This window comes from Zonotrichia leucophrys, chromosome 5, assembly GCF_028769735.1.
Source record: "Zonotrichia leucophrys gambelii isolate GWCS_2022_RI chromosome 5, RI_Zleu_2.0, whole genome shotgun sequence".
In the NCBI taxonomy this organism is placed as follows: Eukaryota; Metazoa; Chordata; class Aves; order Passeriformes; family Passerellidae; genus Zonotrichia; species Zonotrichia leucophrys.
Genome location: NC_088175.1, coordinates 41,168,625 through 41,193,011, shown reverse-complemented (window position 1 = coordinate 41,193,011; position 24,387 = coordinate 41,168,625). Strand labels below are relative to the sequence as shown.

The 24,387-nt window shown below is 43.4% G+C and overlaps 1 protein-coding gene across 11 annotated transcripts in view; it reads right to left on the bottom strand.

Moving 5' to 3' along the window:
• The window catches only part of BRSK2 (BR serine/threonine kinase 2), a 305,642-nt gene that overhangs the window by 73,841 nt on the left and 207,414 nt on the right, over nucleotides 1-24,387 (bottom strand). For all 11 annotated transcript variants that reach the window (XM_064714734.1, XM_064714736.1, XM_064714737.1 and 8 more), the window contains exons 4-5: nucleotides 19,196-19,336; nucleotides 9,026-9,142 (exon numbers count right to left, since the gene is read on the bottom strand). In XM_064714734.1, the coding sequence (XP_064570804.1) occupies nucleotides 9,026-9,142; nucleotides 19,196-19,336 (258 nt within the window). The remainder of the gene's footprint in view (nucleotides 1-9,025; nucleotides 9,143-19,195; nucleotides 19,337-24,387) is intronic.

The following is a 24,387-nucleotide window of genomic DNA, read 5'->3' as shown; positions in this document are numbered from 1 at the left end:
TCAAGAGTCAAAACAGCTAATGAAAGCCAGAGCCTCCCTCAGAGAGCTGGATGGAGCTGCTCATTGGAAGACCGGAAAGAACAGTCTTGTGTCTAGTGGGTAGGGCAGACTACCCAGGCTCTCTGTGTAGCTCTGTACTGACAGCCATGGAAACAGGGACAAGGTTACTTTACATTTTTAAAAGCTGCAGTTGCCTGTTTGAAAAAGGTGACCAGAAGCTCACCATGAGTCTACTCTTGTGACTAAAGCAAGAGCAATGCCACTGCAGTTTTCACACTACAAGAGAGAAAGTGAGGCCAGAGTGAGAAACTGAATAGCTTAATGTACAAATTCCCAAACTTCCAAAATATATTGTTTCCTGTGAATTTGCCTCTTTATGGCAAACCAAGACCTGCACTACACCTATTCTTTCCAAACCCCCAAAGTCTAAAACACAAAAAGTCACAACACTGGACTAACACATGATTTTGCAAGCTTTTAGAAGACAAATTATTCTTGGGAGAATGCTTGACTAGTGATGTTGTCTTTTTCTCATATCTAACAGTGGAGTAGAGGGTACAGACTATCCCTAAGGCACACACAAAGCACAAGTAAGGAGCAGCACCACAACTGGGACTGCAGCCCAGGCCTGACAAGTACAACTCTCACTAGTGCTGAGCTGCTTACACAGAACACTGAAGGAGGGCAGTGTGGGAACTGTAGGGAACACAGTAATGCAACTGGAATTTGGAAAAAATCTGCATGGCAGCAAAAAGAGTACAGGACTTGCATAGATCAAGGATATTTGCCCAACTTAGTCACCTCAGAACAGAAAGGCCAGTTCTAACATGTTCTGTACATCACATTAGGCTTGAAAAATATATGGGAGGTAAAAGGAGTGCAGACACATCCTAGGTAACTGTCAAGCTCCCATCACTTATCATGTTTGAATTTCTTACTCTCACATGTATTTTAGGTTCTGCAAGGTACAGCTGCCTCTCTGTGTGAGTCATGAACACACAGAGTAAATGGCTATTACATGGTTTCTGCAGTGCCTGTGGCTGACGTAGAAACTTTAGCCAGACTTCTCAAATCCTGCATGGCATCCTGTACAGTTCAGCAATATCCTTCAGCACAATCATTTTTGGATAGCAATGGCACTGAAGTGCATTGGAAGAGTCAGTATCTCAATTTGCAGAGTGTTCCTGAATTTTTATTTGTATATTATGACTCCAACAAGGATTTCAGAACTCTTAATTGTGGGTGCTGAGCAGTGCAACCACCTTGAAAGTGCTAACATCCTTGAAAAGAAGAATGTAAGTGTTGTGAAGAACTCAAGACAGGTACAGAGGTATTTATGTGTCCCACTAGCAAATGCCCTTGGAATGTTTTCCTTCCTGACGTCTGCTCAGCTGCAGTGGAATGTGCCATAGATCTTAAAAGGCACCACTGAAATTCTGCAAAAGTCTAAGAATCTGGGTGGAGAAAATGTTATAATAAATCCTTTGAACAAGCTGGATTGATTAAATCATTCAACAGCTGCATTGCAACTGCCCAGAGAGCACAGGTTTCTGGCATTGCCATTCTGAATTCTTGCCAGCACACACTAGCTAGATATCTGCAGCATTAACTTGGCTAACAGCTTTAAAAGGGATCCTCCAGTCAGCCAGAATCCATAAAAACCTCATTTCCATGCTACCAATCACACAGCAACTTCAACTGCTGTTAAGACAAAACTCAAATTTAATCAAAAATCTATTTATCTTTCTACAGAGTCATGAATATTTCTTTGGCTCTTATCACTAATTATTCAATATAGATGTGTCAAGAGCAACATTCCCTGTCTCTTCCCCTAGGCCACCTCCTCATCATTCTGCTACATCTCTGTGCAGCAAAAGCCCCAGTCTGCCCTTGATAACAAATAAATATATCGCTCAGCAAGATCAAGAAAGAGTTGCTGCCTGCGGGTACCACTGCAAAAAAGCACTGATGTTGGCAGTGTTGATTTCCAGGGTGATAGGCATTTTCCAAGGCTAGTCTCCCTAGGGCAGGAAGGGCTCTCTGAATGGTCATTCACAGCTGTGACTCTAGGACACAATAATCTTAAGGATCTTAGGGGACCTTAGAGCATTTACATGGGATTTAAACCAGAGGAAATAAGACAAGGGAAGAATGGTGAAATCCAGGACAGCTCAGGACAGTTAAGTCAGGCATGCAGAAAGAAATGTATATATCCTTGATGTATCTCTTTTGAATTTCATCTGAGAAACTAGAAAAGTAGTTCTTGACCTGTGCACATCAAGATCTTGTGTAGCTGCAGTAGATCTGAGACAACCAGGGCCATATCTTCAGTGCAGATGTGATGTGCCTGTTAGTTTTTTTCACACAGTTAGAGAGACCTGCACTGCACACACACAGTGTGCGCACACACAAAAATCCATTGGGCACATATGGTTTATCTGGGAACACACAGTAACTGCTTTGCCAGAGAAGTGGTTGGTTGATCAAGAAGGACAGGAGAAGCTGTGTGATCTGACTCCACATTGAGACAAATCATGTGTTACACTGCCTGATGGGTCCCCAAGTCCCAGTAAAGATGAGTGTCCATGCCTCAGTCCTTTGGTCCCATGCCTTAAGATGGTACTATGTGGGGAAGAAAAGCTGCTTTGAGTGCCATCCTTTAGGCCTCACAGACAGATGCAGAGTTTCTGCAGACAGGGAGGAACAAGAAATCTCCTTTCCTCTGTTTTTATTATTATTTTATTTTATTATTATATTTATTCTTCAAGGCATGAAGTTACCTTGATATAGGATGTTGTATAGCTGCAGAGAAATCCTCACACATCTGGCTGTTTTTGCTGTTGCTCAATTCTAGAGTCCTTCCTTCCCCTCTCTTAATCACTGTCTCCAAGCTGGCTTTCAGAGGCAGGAGTTACTCACTAGAGCAAAAGGCTGCCTCTGCTTTCCCCCCATGCTGGGCAGCAAAGGGCTGAGATGAAGGGGAAGATCAGAGGAGTAGCAAAATAGATAAAGGGAATTCAGGAGAAGGACATGGGCATTCCGAGAGAGAAAGCGACAGCCGCGGATCACAGAGCAAAGAGAGGCAGGAGGACACTAACGAAAGGCTCCAGCAGCAGTGGGTACTCAGGGCTAAAGTGAAGGCTGTAATTAAGGTAGTAGGTGTAGTTAAGGCTGAGTGCTGGATTGCCATTAAAGCTTCAACTCAGTCATTTACCTTTGGATGAGAAAACTCAGCATCTAGCCCTCAGCCATCTTACAGCTGTTTATTCCTCGGGTGCAATTACATTTTTGGGGAATCTGCAAATCAATTCATTAATTATCAGTTCATATTTTTAAATCATGGAACCTTTAAGAGGTTTTAATTTTAAAAATTAACCAGACCCTTGTATTAAAAGGGCATAAGGATTACCAAATTAGGTACTCAAAGTTAAAAACTGGCAAAAAAAAAAAAAAGGTTGAAAATGTTACACTGTGCTCTGTAGGTAAGTCAGTTGGATGTGTAGCTAATGCCTCTTTTCTACTTGTGACTGAAGTTGGGAAGTACTAGGGAACTTTAGTGTCAATAAGGACAAGCTTGCAAGAATGCAGCTGATTAACACATGGGAGAATCAAACTCTCTGTCCCTGCTAGAGAATCCTTTAGTGAAAGAAAATGAACAGGTGCTTTAAACAGAGATGTTGACAGGTAATTATGCGTTGCATGTTTGCCAGTTTTCAGAATCACAGTGCTCCACATCCAAGTTTAATTTCCAGCATTTATAAGCATGTGGAGCAGCAGGGGCAGTTGGTAGGCACTGTGCTCTCCCAGTAAAGGACTGTTATCAAGCACCAAGTATCCTGAGGTATTGGGTCCCAAGAGCATCGAAGTGTACACTCAAAACTGGTTGACAATTTTGAGTTTCATTTTGCAAAATCCTGTGTCCTCATAAAAATGGAGATAACCAGACCAATGTGGCAAACATAATATGAAAACAGTATAATTAATACTTGGAAACCTAAGACACGGTGATGAAATCCTACCTAGCATTCATAGCAAGGCTTGAATGCAGTGAGCAGAAGTTATAAATGGATCCATAAAATAAATGATGAGGAAAACCCAAACATTAAATAGCTGTTTACTCACAAAAACACACCATCCAATCATCAAATGAGGCAAAGATTTGTTGAAAAAAAATCTGTACAAGCTTGTACTTAATGGGCATATCCTAATGTGCACAGGCTGAGTAAATGCTACACCGCCAAGCTGAAGAAAAGCACATCTTAAATTCTCAGGGATTGATTTGCAAAATCCAAGTTCTTTTAGCATACCTTGTGATGTATTGTAGGTGATGCTGGTACCAATGGTCATTAATAAGGTTGTCTGGTATTTCCCTTTATAATCTTCATTTTAAATTCCTTGTAACTTACTTTCAATTTAACAACAATTTACTTGCTTTTTGTCTGTCACAGACTGGTTTCATGTATTTATATGCATGCATGCTGTGATTGGGCTGAAGCACTTCCACTATCTATGTCTAATTTTAAGTAAATGCTTTCCCATATTTAAAAAAAAAGAGAAAAATTTCTGGTATCCTCCCCTGCAAAGGGAAAACCTGAATATTTATTTGCATTCTCTAGAAATTATATCATAGAAATATTCCATTTCACTAGAAAACTGCAATTTGCATTTACTAGCAGAAACTCTCGAGAGCATTAGGATCAAAATCCTACCTGCGGTGGCAACACTTCACAGAGTATTTTTTTTTATCTGCAACTGAGCTGCTGTGGGTGGGGTTACCACATGGTGCCAAACTTAGAAACAAACTGAGTGCAAAACTAATGAAGTAGATCTAGGACTGGCAGCAACTGACTCACACAACCAGGTAGCAGAAACTAGAGCTGGAACCTAGTAAAAAAGAGAAAACAAGCTGGGATTTGGGCCAAATATGGAGCAGAAATGAATGGGACAAGTCAGCTAGACTGTGGTACAAATCAGGAAGGAGACAGGAATCCAGTTCTGGAAATGGAAGCTCCTGATGAGATGATGTAAAAAGCACTAATACTGGCATTTCCAAATTGAAGAGCTTAAATTTGCAACCCTAACAATGACTGCATAAGTTTTAGATATATGTTTATTATAAGGAGGAAAGAATATGTGCAGCATCATGTCATGTAATTAAAATCAGAAAGGGTGCTTGGACAGGGAGATGTATCTGCCCTCTGAATTATCTGCTTGCCACAGGTCTGCTGATGCATCAATGACTTGCTAAGATGGAGAACTGCAGCAGAGAAGGGCAATGCATCTTGTCCTAGACCACCATGAATGCCTTCAGCAGAAACAGAAATCAAGCTCAGATCACCTGGGTCTCAGATAACGTGCGGTTTAACCAAAAGGCACTCACTCTTCTTGCCTAGTGACAGCCCAGGATGGATTGGTCAACCTCTCCTGCTCTGAAACACTGCAAAGCAGCATGCCAGGAAGAATCACTGAGAAAGAGGTGGGGAATGTCTCTGCATGGATGGGTAAAGAGGAAGAGGAGCTGAAGAAATCTAAAATAATAGAAGCAGCAGCCTAACACATCTTTCTCTTCCTTCCTTGTCTGCTGTTAGCTGACAGACCCTCCCTGCTTCTGAAGGAATGCAGAGACTCACTGTGTTACTCTGGCATCTCAAGGACCATCTCTCTGTAAGACTTGCAGAGCAATTTCTGCCATAAGCAGAATTAGTCCTGCAGAGCTTACACACAGCTCCTCTTCTCCTTAACGGTCTAAAAACACTAAAGAGAACGACAGCATATTCCTCTGCACTGTGCATATGCAGGATTTACACAATACACTTCTATAATGGGGACTCATTACAATCAAGGCCGAATGTGCAGTCTGTCAACAACAAATTATGTCAGAGAAACAGCAAGTCCATCCTTGCCTCCTCCTACACAAACACATCTGGATAGAGCTGTTATTGTGTCCTCCAGGTAGTCTGTCAGTGCTATCAGTGCTACAGAAAACCAAGCAGGCCTAAGGAGTACCTCCCAGAAAACAGTGACTCTGAGATATGCAATTACATCACACCTCAGGCTACATGAGGCTACTCTTCATGATGCCAGTCAAGACTCTGCAGTGACCTGAAGACTACCCAAACTTTGGACTAAACTTAGCAGTTCACTTGTGATAGCAAAGAATTTTTGACTGCAGTCTCCCTGCTTCCCTGAACTGACAAAGTTGGCTGTATCACACAGCTCAACCCCATCTGAGCCTCCCACTCTGACTGACAGAAATACCTGGAGACTCCCTGCATGACTGTCAATGGAAATGTTACAGTTTCATCTCATTATCAGTGTTCACAGTATGGAAAAGCCATTCTCAAAATTAACTTATGGGTGCATGAAGGAGCATCTCATTAAAGCTCAATATCTCAGCCATGATTCACTCTGTTTTGTTCCTTTTCATGCTGGCTGAAAGTACCAACTGCATGGGCAGGTAAAACTGTTGCCTTGAAAAGCTCTGAGGCTGGTTACTGCATGTGCTCCAAGGGAAAGGGAGTCATAACTGGATTACCTTTCTCAGTGAACAGTGTGGCATAGTTACATATTCCTTCCTTCCTTCACCCACCAAACCAAAGAGATCACACGACACCAGTATCAGCCATGCTGGGCTGCATGCCAGGAGAATTAATGAAGTGGTGTAATAGCTCACATGGAGGTCTAGTGATTGGCAACACACTTAAAATGCATCTGCAAGGCAGGAGATCATAGCGTTGCTGCTGTGTTCTGTTTATTACAGGCACATCTCTTCCGTTCCATTGATTTCCTTATTAGTGCATTTTAAGGCCACAATGTGGGGGCTGGATCTGCTTGAGGCATGCAGGTTTGAATTCCAGCACAGCTTATGGGAAGGAAGCCTCCCTTTGAGACTCCAGATATGGATAACAGAGCTCGGTGCTAACCAGAACAGGAACCCTACAGAGAGGTTCCCAAGGAGTATGAAAAATCCTACAAGGCAATTGAGGCTGGGTTGATTTTTGTACTTCCTGTTTTTTTTTTTTTTTTTCTCATGGAAGGAAGAGGAACAATTTTCTCTAGAGGGTATGGAGGCTTTGTGGCAACTGCAGGGAGGACTGCATTTCCTGATCTAGAGGGAAAGCCTGAAAGAAGCTGCAAGCAACAGATGTAAGCAGAATCACAGAATGGTTTGGATTGGAAGCGATCTTTAAAACTTAACTAATCCAATGCCCCTGCAATGAGCAGGGATATATTCAACTAGATCAAGTTTCTAAGAGCCAGATCCAACCAGACCATGAATGTTTCCAGGGATAGGGAATCTATCATCTCTCTGGGAAACCTGTTCAGTGTTTTACCACCCCCAACGTAAAAAACTTTTTCCTTGTATCTAATCCACATTGACCCTTTTTTTACCTTAAAACAATTATCCCTTGTCCCATCACTACAGGTCCTGCCATAAAGTCTGTCCTCATCTTTTTTATAGTCCCTCTTTCAGTACTGAAAATTTGCAATAAGGTCTTCTGGAGCCTTTTCTCTCTAGACTGAATAACCCCAACTCTATCAGTCTGTCCTCACGGGGAAGATGTTACAGCCCTCCAACCACCTTCATGGCCTCCTCTGGGCCCACTAGGACAGGTTCATATCCTTCTTATGCTATGGATCCCCAAATCTGGATGCAGTGCAGGTGTCAGCAGAGCAGAAGCACCCCTCCCTCTCCCTGCTGGCCATGCTGCTTTGGATGCAGCCCAGGACAGGTCTGGTTCTCTGGGCTGCAAATGCACATTGCTGGGTCACATCCAGCCTTTCATCCACAGCACCCCCAAGCCCCTCTCAGCAGCACTGCTCCTTTAATCCCTCAGTCTGCACTGATGATAGTGTCTCCCTACCCAAGTGCAGGGCCTTGTAGTTGACCTTGGCATCACAGCTCCTTGCTTTTCATCTGTTCTGCTAAGAACTCAGATCTTGACAGGGACAGGAAAGAATCAGTGGGTCTCTGTTTACTCACCAACCAGCATTCTATCACATCATGAACTTCAAATACTTTTGCTGTCCATTATTCATGACTTGGAAAGCAAAAGCTAGGACTGAGAGGCAGTGGCTGGGCTTTAGAGGGAATCACGATGGCTCCAAGACTACCTTGAACTGCCTTGGTCCAGAGAAGACACCAAAAAAAACATGAACTGTAACCAGCTGAGGATGGGCCTGGGCTGAAGTAATCAGAATCACACTACCAATGGCCAAGAGAAGTCAGCCTGCATGGGAGGAAGTGGAAATTTGCTGGCACTATCTGGTTTCTGTGCTTGCTGTTAATACAAATTAACACAGCTAAAAGCTGGTGTAGTGGTGTCAGGCTGCAGCAGCTCAATGCAGCTGCTGCCCTTCCTACAGCTCAGTGCCACAGCCTCTGCACAGTCACCTTGGCACTGGGAATCGGGAGCATAGTCCAGTGGTGCCTGAAGGCAACTGAATTTGCATGGAAATGTCTTTAGACTGCCCCTGCAATATTCCTCCAGGCAAGCTTCTTTGTACCTGCATTCATGCCCTGCCTGTCATTGCAAAGGACCCTGCTTCCTCCCTGTCACTCCTGCATGGGAGCTGACAGAAGCAGTGTTGAGCATGAATGTGAACAGCTGCATGCAAGCAGACAGCCTACAGAGGACATGCAAATTCCATTTAATAACATTTTTCTACCCCCTAATATTTTTTCAAAGCCTCTTCTTAAAACAGTCAACTGCTGCTGTCAGTTTCCAAAAATTATATGGCCAGTAAATGCAAACACACCAGCATATGCAGATGAAGCCAAACCTGAAAGTCTTGATTTTTATATCTGTATGTGACACCTGCAGTGACCTGCTTTGCACTGTACAGCACTAAATCCCACTGCTTTCAGCTTTCTTCTACACTACATGCACCATATAAATTTACTTGCTTGGGAAACACCAGTGCAGTGTGTAGGACTGCAGATCTTTAGTGAAATCCTTTCTGTAGACAAGTTCTATGTCTGGAATGTGTCCCTCAGTCTTGTAATATGCTTTGAGACACTCACCCACAACTGGTTTCTAACAAGCTGTCCCCAACCTGCAGCGATGCCATCCCGAAGTCTGCTATCCGGATGTTGTTCTTTTCATCCAGCAGTAGGTTTTCTGGTTTTAAGTCCCTGTGGCTGTAAAGAAAGGGTCAAAATGTAAATTAAATTATCCATAACAGCTTTCCTACTCCATGATTTGCTTTTTATCCAGAACAGTATCCAACCTGTTTTCCTTTAATTAATTTAATTTGTTTTCCTGTCCCAGGCAGGGGAACACACACATCCAAGATCCAATCCTTGCAGTATTCTAGACCACCCTAGATGCCCTCTCTTGATGAATGGAAGGCCTGCAGTGTCCTGACAGGAAAGGAACATGTTCAACTTCCAGTGAAACCAACACAACATGAGGGAGAAACTGAGGGAAATAGAAGGAGGAGAATTTCAGCCTGGATTTGGGGCTGGTATACTCTATCATATGTCAGCTCCTTAAGGTAGGAGGCAACACCATCAATTTATTCTGTCAACAAGAGGAAACAAACAAATGATATAAAGAGTAAAAACCTTCTTGACGTAAATGCTACTGCAAAAATCTCCTATTAGGAGTTGTTTACACAGGCATAAGACTTTGAAATAATTTTGGGTAATTAGTTCTGATGGAAAAATCCCTTCAACTCAGCAGTGCTTTTAACGGAGAGTGTCAGCAGTAGAAGGAGAGAGGATTCCTTCCTTTCCATCAGAGCTTGATTCTCTCATTACCTGTCAACATGACAAGAGCCAGGCAACCACAACCTTCATGATGGCAACTCCTGCTCCAAATCATATATTGATAAATTTATTAATTTCCACTGCTCACAGCCAAAACCACTGTGCACCCATGTCTGCATCTAAGTACTCAGGAGATTCTGTACAACTATAACATTCACTTGATTTTACATACAAAGACAAAAATCTTGCAGAAAATTTGTGATGAATGTGCCAGGTTTTTTTCCTTTTTATTTGCAGTTCTTGGAAAGTCACAGAGATGAGAGAAGCATTTCAGACAGACCAAAGAAAAAGCTCTTTTATTGGCTTTGCTTATGACTAGGCAAAATTACTCTGATAATATAAGGTCTAAATAGCAGCACCCAAACAGGCAGGACTGTCAGCTTCCATGGATAGGCAGAACACAAACTTCTGGGAAATGGACATCCAACAACACTGAGTGTCAGGCAAACAACACCCACGTGCAAAAACTTACAACTAAAAGCAGTTCCTCTGACCAGAAACTGAACTCAGCAAAAGAACCAGGTGTCAGAATAGTCAAGTGACACCAATCAAGGAAGGCAGGCTTATCTTTGTGCCATTTCCTCTTCACTTTTTAAAGCATTGCTCTAACACTCCTCATGCATGCAAGTGTAATTCTACCCTTACAAAAACGTAAAGGCGGACAGTCTCTTCCCTCTCAGAGCAACATGAGCAGCATGTCAATGTATTGGAAATTAGATCCTCTGATCTGAAGAGAAGAGGAATGATTGGTTAGAGACAACTTGTAAATAATGCAGGTAAATTCTATGTAAAACCAGAGCACATGGTAATAGGATACCTGGGGACTGTAACAATTATTTCCAAAGGAGACTCCCAACAAAACAGCACACATTCAAAGCAGTTACTGGCCATTCATCCCACTGAGACCTATGATTTGCTCTCTCCTGCTTTTTAAAATTTAGTCTCCAATCTTGCATAAATATGATGAACCCTGCGTGTTACAATAGCCTTGTTAACAATGACGAAACAAGCTTGTGGATAATAATTGTGATTCAGATTTGTGCACATTTTCATCTGAAAATGCAAAAGGTGCTTTATCCAATCTGTACTTCTCATAGAAATTTAAGGTTTGAGATAAGAGAGACAGAAGACTTATTAGCTCTATAATAACCATCAAGATAGTCATAACTAGTTGACAAAAAATGCAGGAGATGAGTGACAAGGAAAGGTTCCAAAGGCAGCGAATGACCAGTTAATGGCCAGGAAAAGAATCCCTGAATGTCACCATCAAGGACGGCAGCAGACAAAGGCAATATCATCAACACCTGCCAAAGTTTAACAAACTCCAGCACCAGCAGTGAAATGGAGTGAAGAGCCCATGGTTCTAAGGCAAGTGAGGAAAGCTGGATGCTAATGAGACAGTAGTGTGTGATTTCATCCTTCCTCCAGCAGACATTTGGGACAGTTCTCATCTTACAACTGCTTTCATTAATGGTAAGACCTTATCCAGCTGGGGAGGTGTGCTGCAGTTCCCCTGTCTGAGGACAATGCTCAGGGGCAGGTAACAGCCCCTGTAAAATGAGTGCTGCTTGTTTGATGCTATGAAACAAGAAACCTCCCCACAGCTCAAGCTGAGTGTGTGTCCTGCTGTGCAGAGTTTTTCGGCAGCTATAGTTGCCTTTCAGTCTTGGCAAGTGCTCCTGGCTGACTGCTGAACACATACACGGTATAGAAGTTGAGGGTGCTGCTGCCTGTGCCTGTTCCACTGCTTGTGCACTGCATGATATGGTATGATTAATATATACAGTGTATAGCAGACATACTGCTGACATGTGACTTTTGTGCCTAAAAATTGAATCCTTTGCTTATCCTCAAATTGTGTGGCTCATTTAGAGAGCAGGAACAACCAAGATGGAGCATGACCTGAGCACAGGATGTCCGCAAGCCTAGATGTACACTCAGAACACAATATCTTATTTCAGGAACATGGTGCAGCTAAAGGAAATGCAAAAATGTTCCCTTTCCATGGCTGAGAGCTTCCAGCCTTGGCAGATCTGCCACAGGCCCCAGCTGGAGCACAATGTGTGTGAATCTTGAACAAGCCCCACTTCCCGACCACTGAGAGGCAGTGAAAGGGAAGGGACAACACCTTTGAAAATCGAGACAATATTCAATCCTGGAGTCTCCTTCTCCCTTCTTGTCTCCTTCTCTCCTTCTCCCTGTGTCATCCTGTCTTCCCATCAGCTGGGATCCACAACAGAGTTTAGGCCTGGGGTTTTAGGGAGAATCAAGTGGGGAAATGAGGTTCCTATAAGTTGGCATGTATATTATGGATTTTTTTGAGAGTCACTGCAAGAAAGAGAGGAAAAAGGGGGTACCACCATCCACATTCCAAACATGGAGTAAGCTTCACCTCACTATGCTGCACAATGTTTTTCCATGAATGATCAGCCTGATGGAGGTCTTTAGGCAGAGGCACTGACCTAGCTCCCAGTGAGCATTTTGAAAACCTTAAGTTGGGATCTGGGGATCTGTGGGACTAGGATAGCATGCGTGAAAGTAAAACTGGAGTAGCAACAGACCTTAATAGTTTTCTTTTCTTTTCCTCCAGATACTCATCAAAATAAAACCAAGAAAATTTATCAGCTCTTCACAATAGAAATTATCACTTCACTGAGCAGAGAGGAGAATTGTTACATTTATGGCTGCCTGGCTCCCAAAATAATAGAATAGTTTTGATAGCGCAGTTTTGCGTCTCTGACCCTTCTCCATCCCTTTTTCAAGACAGTCTCTAGTGCTCAGTATGGATGGTTAGCCTAGAAATTTCATGGCAGCCTGAGCATAAATTTTGTATTTTGGCAGCAGTGCTTTCAGAGATCAGGGTGCCAGTGGGATCAGCAGTACTTGCACATTCACCCACAAGAGAATTACATGTCCCAGTGAAAATTTTCCTCTAGCTGGAGCATTTCTCTGACACCCATCTTTGGGCCACTTTGAATTGGCTGAGGCAGCATCCTGGGGATAGCAGTCAGGCCAGGAGCTTGTACCAGAGCAGCAGAACCAGCAACGCTGCCACTGAGAAAGAGATTCCTTCCTGCATTTGCATTTCCCATCTTTGTATTGCCAGCTTTTCAAGTGCCAGGGGGAAGAGAGAGAAACATATGGGAATAGGGAAGGCTTGTTATAATTTACCTAAGAGCCCAGTAGACCGGACTGTCAAATGCACTCGCATTTGAAAAAGAATTCTCTTGTGCCAAAATGAAACAAAACAAAACAAAACAAAATTCCCAATGTATCTGGTAATTACTTGGCATTAATGGAACAGTGCAGAGTAAATGCATTTAATCTGGTTCTATTCCAGCTGATCTCTCTGGCTCTCCATGTCTTACACGACTGCATCAACTCCTCTCTCTGCAGGTGAACAGAGGACTCATTACCCTTTCCTTGTTCTAAAGGCTCTAAAGCTGTAGGGGCTTTATCACATGGCTGGAAAACCAGAAGAGAAGAAAGCAGCTTCTTTTCTGACAAACACATCAAACCCTCCAACTGAGCCTTGCATAAGCTGAAAAGGAATGAGAAAGAGAAATGCAGGATTGCAGAACAAGTCAGTGTAACCCTGACTCATAGTGGCCATGGACTCCCAGAGCTCCTCAGCCAAGACAACAGCACAAGAAGTCAGCCTCTGGAGCCAGCATCCTGTGGGCTATTGAAGGGAGAGCATGTGAGTGAAAGAGAGCCACGGAGCAAGCTGTGGTAGGGGAAGCACACGCTGTCAGACTCTCTGCAGCATCCCTCTTTCACAAGTTACAACAAAGGCTTTACAATTTCCTTGCAGCCTAAGATGGATGCAGAGAGAGCTCTGAAAAAATTGTTCCATGGAAATGAGCATCATCCTTGGAGAAGGTGCATGGAAAATGAAAGGCACAGATAGGCATGAACGTGTTCCAGCTTCCCACTTCCACACTGGCCAGGCTTGCTTGCTAGTCACACCCAGAGAGGCTGTTCAGACAGTTCCTTTAGCTCGCTCCGGTGCTTTTCCAGTCCATCCTCCTGCTCTCAGAATATCCCTGTACCTGTACTGCAGCAACTGCAGGAGAAACGCGCCCTGCCTGTCACCCAGGGCTGCCAGAAGAATTCTGGTGTAGGGACAGACTCTAGATCTTGGACTCAAAGGAGCTGTCACCTGGCATGAGATGACAAACGAAGCCATTATTTTAAGGTGGTGTTTGAGCTGAAACGTTCGTGTCAGTTTCTATGACAACTCCTTGTAGGTCACAGATTTCTAACCCAAGAAACCTCTTAATTGGAGTAGTTGGAGGTCATTTGTACTAATCAAATTGTTGGCTACTTTGCAAATGCTTTTCTTACTGACCTCAAACTCCCAGAAGGGCCAGGGCACAGAATAATTGTTCTGCAGTATGCCTCTTAAAGTGCCTGATGTGATGCAAATACCTTATCAGTAACAATTAATAGCATGAGAAGCATTATTTTCAATTTCATGAGAAGAAAAAGCCTTTGATCTTATTTTCTCTTGCTTTTTCTGCAAATAATATCCAAACATGTAAGTTGCATCTACCTACAGAAGATTCTTTCTTCATGGTTTATAGCCATGGTAGCTATGCTTAAATTTAGTAAGTTTTCACAGAATTCTGCAGAACAAGTAAACATAATTATAGCTAGGAAAAAGGACAACATCTATAAACATACCAGGAGGCCCGGGGAAAGGTTTGTATGCATAAAATGCTGCTTGCTTTTAAACAATTATTTCCATTGATCCACTAAAATATATTGTTTCTCCCTGCCAACCTCTCCTCAAAGCATATATTCATGCATTACAAAGCCAGAACAGCCTGTCAGGTCTGATCACCACCGCTGCACTTCCCAGAAAATGTTACCTGGTTATGCTTACAGTAAGACTATGCCGTTTTTGAGTTTCCAGTGTCTTACATAAAGAAGAAAACTTACAAAAATACATGTTCCCTGACTTTAGCTGAGCTGGTAACTTTGCCTTTGGCATTGCAGCTGCTGCATTTGATGGCTTTTCTCTGGTTCTCTATACAAGGGATATCTGAAAATGCCTCACCGTTTTACAGTGAGTCTTGAGCACAGAACTGAAACTTCTGGATTCAGGTAATGAATGGTGAGCTTTCAACAGGGTAAAAATGCACCTTTCTTACTTCTGACGGCCTGGAAGAAAACTTGAACACTCAGGTACCAGAAAAACAAAACAAAACAACAAGCCAGCAAGCAGTCTTACTAAACTCCCCCATTTCTAGACCAGTTTCACATCTGGAGGCCTTGAGTCATGATTTCAAAGTGCCCATGTGTTGCAGTCTTCAGCATTTGACAGACCCTCCCTGCAGAACACCCCAGCATGCTCCTTAGGGACGAAGCAGGGCAGAGCGGGAGTTCTGAGAGGGTGGCACTACATGGCAGAACACGGCAGCTGGCATCCTTCAGCTCTCTCCATTTCTCAGAGACACCCCAGATTTCTCCCTAAAAGCCTGCTTCCCTTACTGACAGCGCCCTGCAGCTCCTGCCGGCAGGAATATACCAGAGATTTTGGCAGCAGCGCTGTGAAATCTTGCAGCGCTGTTTTGTGGGGAGCCTTCCCCTCCCGGCCCGGAGGGAGGAACACGAGGCCGAGCCAAGGCAGGCTGTAATTGCTGTCCCAGCCCTGCGAGTGACACATGGCCGTGCCCACGCAGCACACACCACGGACACTCCGCATCCCTCACAGCCCTCCCCGGCTCCGCTCAAACAAGCACAGCCCCGGGCAAGGCGAGCAGAAAGGGCCCTCGTAATTGTCATTTATCAATATTCATAAAGAACCTGCTTTAACCCCTCTTGTGCGCGCTCAGGGAAAAAAAATAAAAAAAATAAAAATAGAAACACAGAATGAAACGCAACCAAAATAAAAAATAAAATGAAATAATCACCTCCCTGCTCATTACCGCAGGGGATTTCCTCTCAATGTCACCACTGCCCCGCGCAGTAATTGGCATTATCTGTTATCTCTGAAGCCATTATAAGGTTTGCCACGGGGCATTTTCTGTAATCATATTTTTATTTGTCAGCTCGCGAGCCGCAGACGGCGGAGCGGAGCCGGGCCAGGCCGCGGGCTCGCGGCGGGGCAGGGGCCGCGCGGCGCCAATGGCGGCTCGCGCCGGTGATGTCACGGCCAGCCAATGAGGCGGCCGCAGCCCGCCCCGCCCGGCGCTGCAGCATTCCCCACAGACACAGGGAGCGGGCTCTTCCCGGGGAAACCGAGCGGGAGGGAGAGCCTGGCACCCCGCCCCGGGGGCGCTCACACACGGATCCCCGCAGGGAACACAGCCGGGCACCCAAGCAGCAGAGAGGGGCTGAATGCTCCGCATTCAAAAGGGGCTGCTGGTTCGGGGTACCCGAGGTACCCCCGAAAGGCACAGAATGTGGGAGAGCAGACACCCAGTACGGGGCGAATGGCAGCTTAGGCAAACCCATCGGTTATGTCTAAAGAGAACCTCTCAATGGAGATTCTGGGATGGCCGCACATGGATGTCCGGGGAAGCTCAGGCCCTGTGCCATGCATTCCCCGCTCGGCGCGGCCGCTCCAGGCACTGCGGCGCGGTGCGGAGCCCGGGAGCGCAGGGAAGGGCTGGGAGGAGAAGCAGCAATGCCGCATCACGGAGCCAGGCGCTTGCCAGCTCGGGGAAGGCAGCGAGGTAGCACAGATCCCATGTGATGTCCCTGCGTGGTGCCACTCGTGCCCCTGGGTCCCTGGAGTGGCACCGTGCCATGTCCACACAAATGTCCTCAGAGAACCCGGCAGTGCCTTACCCATGAGCGTTCCCCCATGGCCAACTTGCACCACAAAACCCTGTAAGTGACTGCACCACAGAGTGAAACTCACCAAATATTGCCCCACTGCTTCCAGTAAATAAAGTAAGAACAGGAAGCACATTTTTAAAATAAAAAACAGACACAAGCTCCACACCTATTCTGCTTCCTTTTCTCAGCTGCTTGTTTGAAAATACCTCCCAACAAAGGTGATCTCTCCACACAGTAGCAGCAGAAGCTTTCTACTGATGGGAGGGGGACTTGGGAATCCTTTCTGAATCTTTGGTTCAGGAATACTGGTGTATCAATGCATTCAGTGAATGCTGAATGTGGTTACATGCTGCTGTTAAAGTAAGCCACAGGTATTTCCCAGTGTTTTGGGATATACAGGAAGAAGATGGGACTATTATATGGGTATGGGGACACCAGGCTATCAATCTATTCTGCCAGTAGGCTGGAGGCACCCACATTTAGTCATTAACCAAAGCAGAAGCTTTCATTTTTCAATGTGGTCATAACTGGATAACCTGGCTGATGAGATGATTTGTCATTTCACTGCCCCACGACAGGACAAGGTCAGGCTTCATTGCTTAGGAAAGCACATTAAGTTTTACACTCACATATATATTTATGCATGCTCTGATTTTCTGATAACTGTCCAGAATACAGCACAGAATAGAACACAGACCACACAGAGTGACCTGGAGGCAGAGCTTACGATTTACTGCTAACTTAGCCAGCACTAGATGCTTGTCAGGTGGGAGTTAGCAAGGAATGGGATTTACTGTCCAACGAGACTACTGCCCACAATCCAGTATGTTTAACAGAGGAAAATGGATTCCTCAAGATAGACATGTATCTGCCTATAAAATATCACAGAGTATTAAACCTACAGAGGTGCTAGCCTGTTTATCTGTCTGTCTGATGGCCTTACCATGATCCTCAGTTTATTAAAGTCTCCCAAATCCAGAGGGATCCACAACAAGTCCAAAGGACTAGCATGTATGTGCATGTTTTAGTAGGAACTTCTCTCCCAATGGAGATTCTGATTTCTCTGGAATATTCATCTGGAAGCGTAAATAATTTCTCTTCAGCTGTACTTAAACATTTTTGAGTGTTGTTGGATTGGATTCCTTAAGTATTAAGCCAAGTAGGGAACAGAAACATGTATGTATTCAATCCACCAGTGGTTATGCTGCCCAGTGCATGTAAAAAATAACAGGTCTACAACCTGCCAAGGCTCATGCTGGTTCTAAGGAGGTTGTGATCACTCATGTAGTTGAATAGCAGGGAGGAAAAACTGGAATTCACAGAATAAAACTGGTCAGAGGTCACTGCCGACAGAGAAAACTTAGATCCTCTAGTTAGGGCATACAACCTGCTCTGTCTTCTCTGGGAATTTCTCTGACTATTGTAACCCTTCCTGTGTCAGGTAGGCATTGTCCTCACGACCTTCTCACCCAGATCTACCACCTTTGAACTGCCTCTTCTGCTAAGAGTATGCTGCTGTACTCTTCATATACAGTATACTCTTCTTCATATATCCTCAAGAAAGGCTCTTCTTTCCTTCTCCATTTATTAGAAATATGTTCTTCTACAGATCACTGTTTTCTGCTGAAATGACTCAGAGATGTAGGGGGAGGGGGCTAGAAGACCAAGTTAAATATTTAAACATCCATTTTCACTGTGGCCATCTGGTTTGTGACTTTTCAGCACAGAACTGGGGGTACAGAAAATCCCTGCATGGCTACTGAGAAGCAAGCACACAGTGATTATACAAATCCAGCTACTGCAGTACCTCTGAGTGGCCCTTGGCCTCCTGGAGTGGGGGATCTGTGGCTGGCTGTGGCTTTGGAGAAGCAGCCATGCAGACATAAAATGTAAATGTTCTCCCCCAGCCAATCCAAATGCAAGGAGCTGCATTTGTGAGCAATGAGCAGGCAGTTATGGGTCAGCAGCTGTACAGAAACTCTTGTGCTCAGACTGATTGCAACAACTTGATTTCAGTATAATTTAAATTATCTCAACTTGCTGAAGATGAAAGAGGAACTGGTCCAATATAAAACAGTACCTGAAAGCACAGGTTAAACCACACTCCATGGTTAAATAATATGATGGAGTCAGTAAGAAAATTCTTCCCTACTGGAAAGGAAATTAAAGGCAACAGTGACTCAAATGCCCAGAGGGGACTCAGTAAAGGTTGCCAAAAGCCAGCAGGTTTCCAAAAACTGAAGGGAACCATAAAATAACTTTGCTGTATTTGCAGTTGTCCCAGGTTTCTTCAGGGATTCATTTAGATACAGTGTATGGAGTTCTTAGTTATTACTAAGTGCCACAAAAATTATGGAAATGAAATTCTTTTTCCTCGGTGGTTTTGGTTTTCCTGTTTAAAGCCTTCCCTGCAAATTAATTCTTCTCCAGTGAAAAATGACAGATAGTCTTTTCCATGAGAAGTCTGTCTGTGACTGGTACACTGTCTCACACATGGACAAGAATTCAAAAATACACCAGCACTTTACCCAATGCTTTTAGAGCTTTACAACATCAGTTACTTAAAATTAAAAGTATCAAGGTAAGATCCCTTTATTGTAGCAGGGAACTCCCACTGGAAATGGCTGTACTCACCATATTGAATGACTATGGCAGAAATCTAAAGCAGAGATGATTTGTCGGAAGAACTTCCTGGCTTCTTTTGGTGTCAATCTTCCTTTTTTTACGAGATAGTCGAAGAGCTCCCCACCTGACACATGTTCTAGCACCAAATACCTAGAAAAACACAAAGTCAGGATTTTTTAAGTACATGATCACACCAACCCCCTCACACTCACACAGTTATAGACAAACACTTCTGTTTATACGTAGTCAAGGGGAACACTTCCAGAAATAACAGTGGAAGAGAACTGGCATTTTAAAAACAGGAGTTAATATGTTTAACAGTGGTTCTGCAAACTTCAGACCTGCCATGGTTGGATTCAGTGTCCAATGGCATAGCAAGACCTAATCAGGAAGCTAAAAATTACTCCAAAGACCAGGATGGGAAGCAGAGAATAATCAAGTATAAGCTTCTATAAAAGCTACAGTGGAGTAAGACTCTTTACCAAGAAGCCTCAGGTCCTTTAACCAAGCTGAAAATTCTTTTATAAAACAGTTTCAGTGGCAAAGCTGCAGTCAGAACCAGACAGATGTCAACAAACCAAAATGAATTGAGAAAAGGTGAACAATGTACAATATTAAAAACCAAACAAACCAAAAATAACTATGTGTGTGTGCAGTCTCTATAAAAGCTTAGCTTTTGCTGCTGAACAGCAGTGACTGGCTGGAGCAGCTGCTTGGCCTTGCAACTCACAGGTGAAAAATGTGGCACTGAGTGAATACATGTGGCACAAAGGGGGCCTAGGAGCAGGAGGGGAAACTCCCGACCTCATACAGCACTCCTGGCAGTCACAGAGTGAAGAGTGAAACCTTCTGGAAGGAAAGGACTTGCCATGGATGGACCATCTTGCTGTTTTAAATAGGGCTAGTGAAAGGCAGCCAAGCAAAGGAAAACTGTCTAAATCTCTGGAGATGTTGCCTAATAGTGGGAGTGACAGTTTTCCCAGGGAAGTGGCAGGAACACCATCAATGGAATCCTTTAAAAACAAACAAGTTGGAGTGTACTTCTCAGTCCCTGCCTCCCAACAGTGAAGCAGACCACACTGAACAGTATGTGCAGCATGATCCCTCAACCCTCTGCTTTACAGCATAATACTTTTACTACCAGAATTAATCAAACTCCTCAAATTCGAATAGACAATGAAGAATAATAAATCCAGGATACTGTAAAATTTTTCTGTACCTCAAGCAGCATAACCTCCAAGGAAATTTCTGAATTTGAAATGAAAAGTGGGGATGATTAATATAAATTGGGGGTCTTAATTAGCTCTGTTTTCAATGTTTCCAAAAAGCTAGGACAATAGAAGGACTGAAAGCAGTTGTGAGGAAAGTAAAGCTTGCTCAATGATAATGGCATTAGCCTTGAAGTTGCAAAAGTGGGACCTGAGCTCCTGGTCCATCATCATCTCCTGTGTAACTTCCATGTGTCAGCTCCCAGCTAGCAGAAGGAGAAAGCACTTCCCCACCTGACAGAAAGACAGACATTGGTATTGTCTTGCCAGCTAAATAAGTACAAAAAATTGACAAAACCATAAAATCATGAACTTGAGGGAATTAAAATTGTACTTTTGCATTTTTCGATCAAAGTCAAAACAGTTACAAGAAACAGTAATATTGAGTTTTTAAAATTAAAATCAGTTAAAAAAGAGAAAAATCTTAACTTGAAAATCCCATTTGGAATGTGTGGGTTATCTTCTTTCCCAACAGATGGGTAGTTGCCCAACTGTCTGCTGGGTACACCCTGGTAATTTGGAGAGCACTGTTTATAGACATGACATTTTGTGAGCAAGTCATTCAAACACAGAAGAAGGCTGATATGCAGCAGCCATGGGCACTGGGGTGTCCACACTGTCAATCCTTGGTTCCCAAACCCAATCCTTGGTTCCTAAGCCTTGGCTAACAGACAGTCTGGTAAGAAGGTTTGCTGCAGAATTCATTCTCCTTCTCATATTAGAGACAGATCTGGCTAACTATCCAATATAGCAGACCCAATTCTGGCACAGAATCAGTCCTAAAATTCTTCTTGACAGCTTGTTGTCTCACTGTGCCCAGAAGAAGCTGGATACAGCAGTGCATCGTGCCCCCCAAATTCAAATTGCTGGCTGTTTCCTTTTTCTGGGAGATATCTTACAAAGATGATTGCAGTTACAGATACAGAACACCCTCCACACTGGCTTCAAACAAACAGTTTTTGAAAAATACAGACCCAGCTTTTCTGTCACCCACAGCAGGAACTGTGAAGCAATTTATTTTCATCAACTTCATCTTATTAAAAACACTCAACAAAAATGCACTGACACGTTGTATGAAAAATAAAACAAATTGAAAGACAGGGAACATTTACAAGGTTATTCATTTTTTGCTTGCCACCTAGAAGCACTAGATATAATAATGGAAATGAACAGGGGAGAGCATTTGAAAAAGATTTGTGCCTATGACAAGTCAAGGGACACGGAGAAGCACGAGAGACGATGTATTCTGATCTGACAAAGCCCCCAACGTGACATGAGTGAGAAGGACGACAAACACATTCCTCAGTGCTTGAGTGCAAGAAAGAAATGCTGCAGGGATCATTCCACAAGCACTATGTGGCTAAGCTGCAGCTAGGATTTGTGAGCTCAGGTTGTTATCTGCCAGCCCTATTCCCTCCAGTACCTTGTGCATTTTTCTAGGAGAGCCCCCAGCTAGGAGATTTTCTGTTTAACAAGGACATAATTCAGCACCTGCCTCTATCTCTGTGCAAGCCAACATTCTGCTGGCACATGACATGGCACAGTAGTAGTACACTTGTTCTTTCCAAACAGGCCGACAAGAGGGGTTTAAACATTTCCAAGTGTTGCACTGGTTCTAAGCACCATTGGATACCTACACAGACCCCACTAAGTGCTGCATGTCTGTATCTACCCATCTGTGTGTGTGAGAGTGTGCCTATAACTTCACAGGAGAAGAGAATAAACACTCTGAAAAGCCGAACAGAAAAAGGAAAGGAAAAGAAGAACCTTATTCCCTGGGTTGGAAAATAAGGCATACAGACACTACATCTTTCCTGAATCCATGGCAGAGAAAAGAATCCAAATCTTCTGTGTTCACATCAGCATCTAAATTTCTTTACTTTGGCAAAGTGCTACGGGATTGGAAGTATGCTAATGCCAGCTCTTGGAGGATCTGGGAGAAGGTAAATAACATGTAGCCTGTAGGGAAGAAAAACACTAAGAAGCATTTTCATGAGTCTCCCTTTCCTTTTATCTTTCCCAGGTATGACAGGTTTTCACTTCATTATAGTACTACTTTTCCAATTTATTCTAAGCAAGCAAGCAAGTTCTGGAAATCCCAGAACAGTAACCAGAACTTCTCTCCTATTACATTTAGAGATGAAAAGCAACTTATTGGTGAATGAAGTTTTGGGGTTTTTTTTATTCTATCTATGTAAGATTAACACATCAGTCTTTCTTCCCATGGTAAAAACATAAAACAACCTGTGAATACATGTGGCACCTCCTGCAACAACCATTGCAAGAAGGTTCAGGAAAAGGAGAGACCCAGTGTCTGGCAGGCAGTGTGCACACTATGTGCTGTGATGATACAGACAGGAGCCACGTTAGGACAAAAGACTCTTCAAGAGCACCTAGCTCTCACATGTTGGATGCTCAGGACATGCCCTAACTCTTCCAATTCTTGCATTTCACACGAGAGAAACAAGTTTTGACAAGCGTTAACCTCCTTTTCTTTACTGATAGGGAACTGTGAAGCCAAGTGACTTGTCCAGGGTACAGTCACCCAGTATCAGAGCTGGGATTAGCACCTGAGGTCCCTTGTGCCTTCTACTCCATGCTATCCCCCAATTTCCCCTTTGCCTGTGAGGACACTGAAAAAGCCAGAAAACAGCAGGGTTCTGCAACTCAATATGAAGGCAAGTGTATGTTAAAAATAAAGTCTCAATTACTTTTTCCTCACTGGATATATTCTCTAGGAGATTCCAAATATTCTCACAGACTGCAGCTCACTTTCGTACACACCAAGGTTTGCATCTTGCATTATTTTCTCATGTGTCTGCTACAAGCAAAGACATGAAACTAAAAATCTCTAGTTGAGTTTCAATGCTTGAAGGAGAAAAGAGTTTCCTCTTTAAAAGCAAAGAAGCTGAATACTAAATACAAGAATAATTGTGTTGATTGGAGATGAGCAGAGAGATTGCATCCAGCAGCATCTCATCCCTTTTACCATCTTTCCATCTGCATCCCATCATCTCCACCTTCTCAATAAAAGATTCTGAGTTCCTAACCTCAAATGACCCATTACAAATAATCAGAGATGCAAGCTTAGAATAATCCTAGGCTTTTTTCTTTTTGGTTCATTTTATTTATTTTTTCAGGAGCCAAAATAGTACATCATCAGCTCTCATCAGCTCCTTTCTGAAGGCTGGTTTTTGCTGTGATGCTTGACAGCAGCTTGGACTTCCCATTCCCAACAGTTGCTTTGTGTATGGGATTGTAAACTGGTACTGTCCCATTCTTATCCAGTGCCAGTACAGCAAGGACTTCACCATGATTAGATAGGTTGCTGTTGCACTACAGTCCTATCACTTAAAACATAAAAAAGGACACTTGTTGTGGTTATTTCTCCTTTCCATCTGGTGGACTATGCCACAACTTCTTAAGAGATGCCTTTGCCCATGCCCTAGGGAGCTTTGAGGAATAACTCAGAGAGCCCTCACTAGCCAGGCAGCTACATGCTACCTCCAAATCAGGACTGTAACTAAAGAAACAGGCTGGCTCTGAGCAATGCCAGGAAAAATACTGTTAAAGAAAGACTCACTGGCACAGAGAACACCAGGACCATGCACTACCAGATATTTCTGGCAAAATCACAACAAAAAACCCAAATGCAAACAAACACATCAGTTATTATCTGTAAAGAATCATAACTACATTTTGTTACTTTTAGCCAGTAGCAAAAATGGTGTGAAATGCTAAAATTCTTGCCAGATGGGATTGCCTGCAGCAGTCCATTAGTGGGTATGCAGCTCTTGTTTTCTCAGGACAATTTACAAGATACTAACAGCTACACCAATTATGTATTTATTATAAAAGTGTTAAATGGAGGGATCTCTAGATGAAAGCTCATGCTGAAACACAAAGTATTTCAGGTAAGTATTATAAATGCAA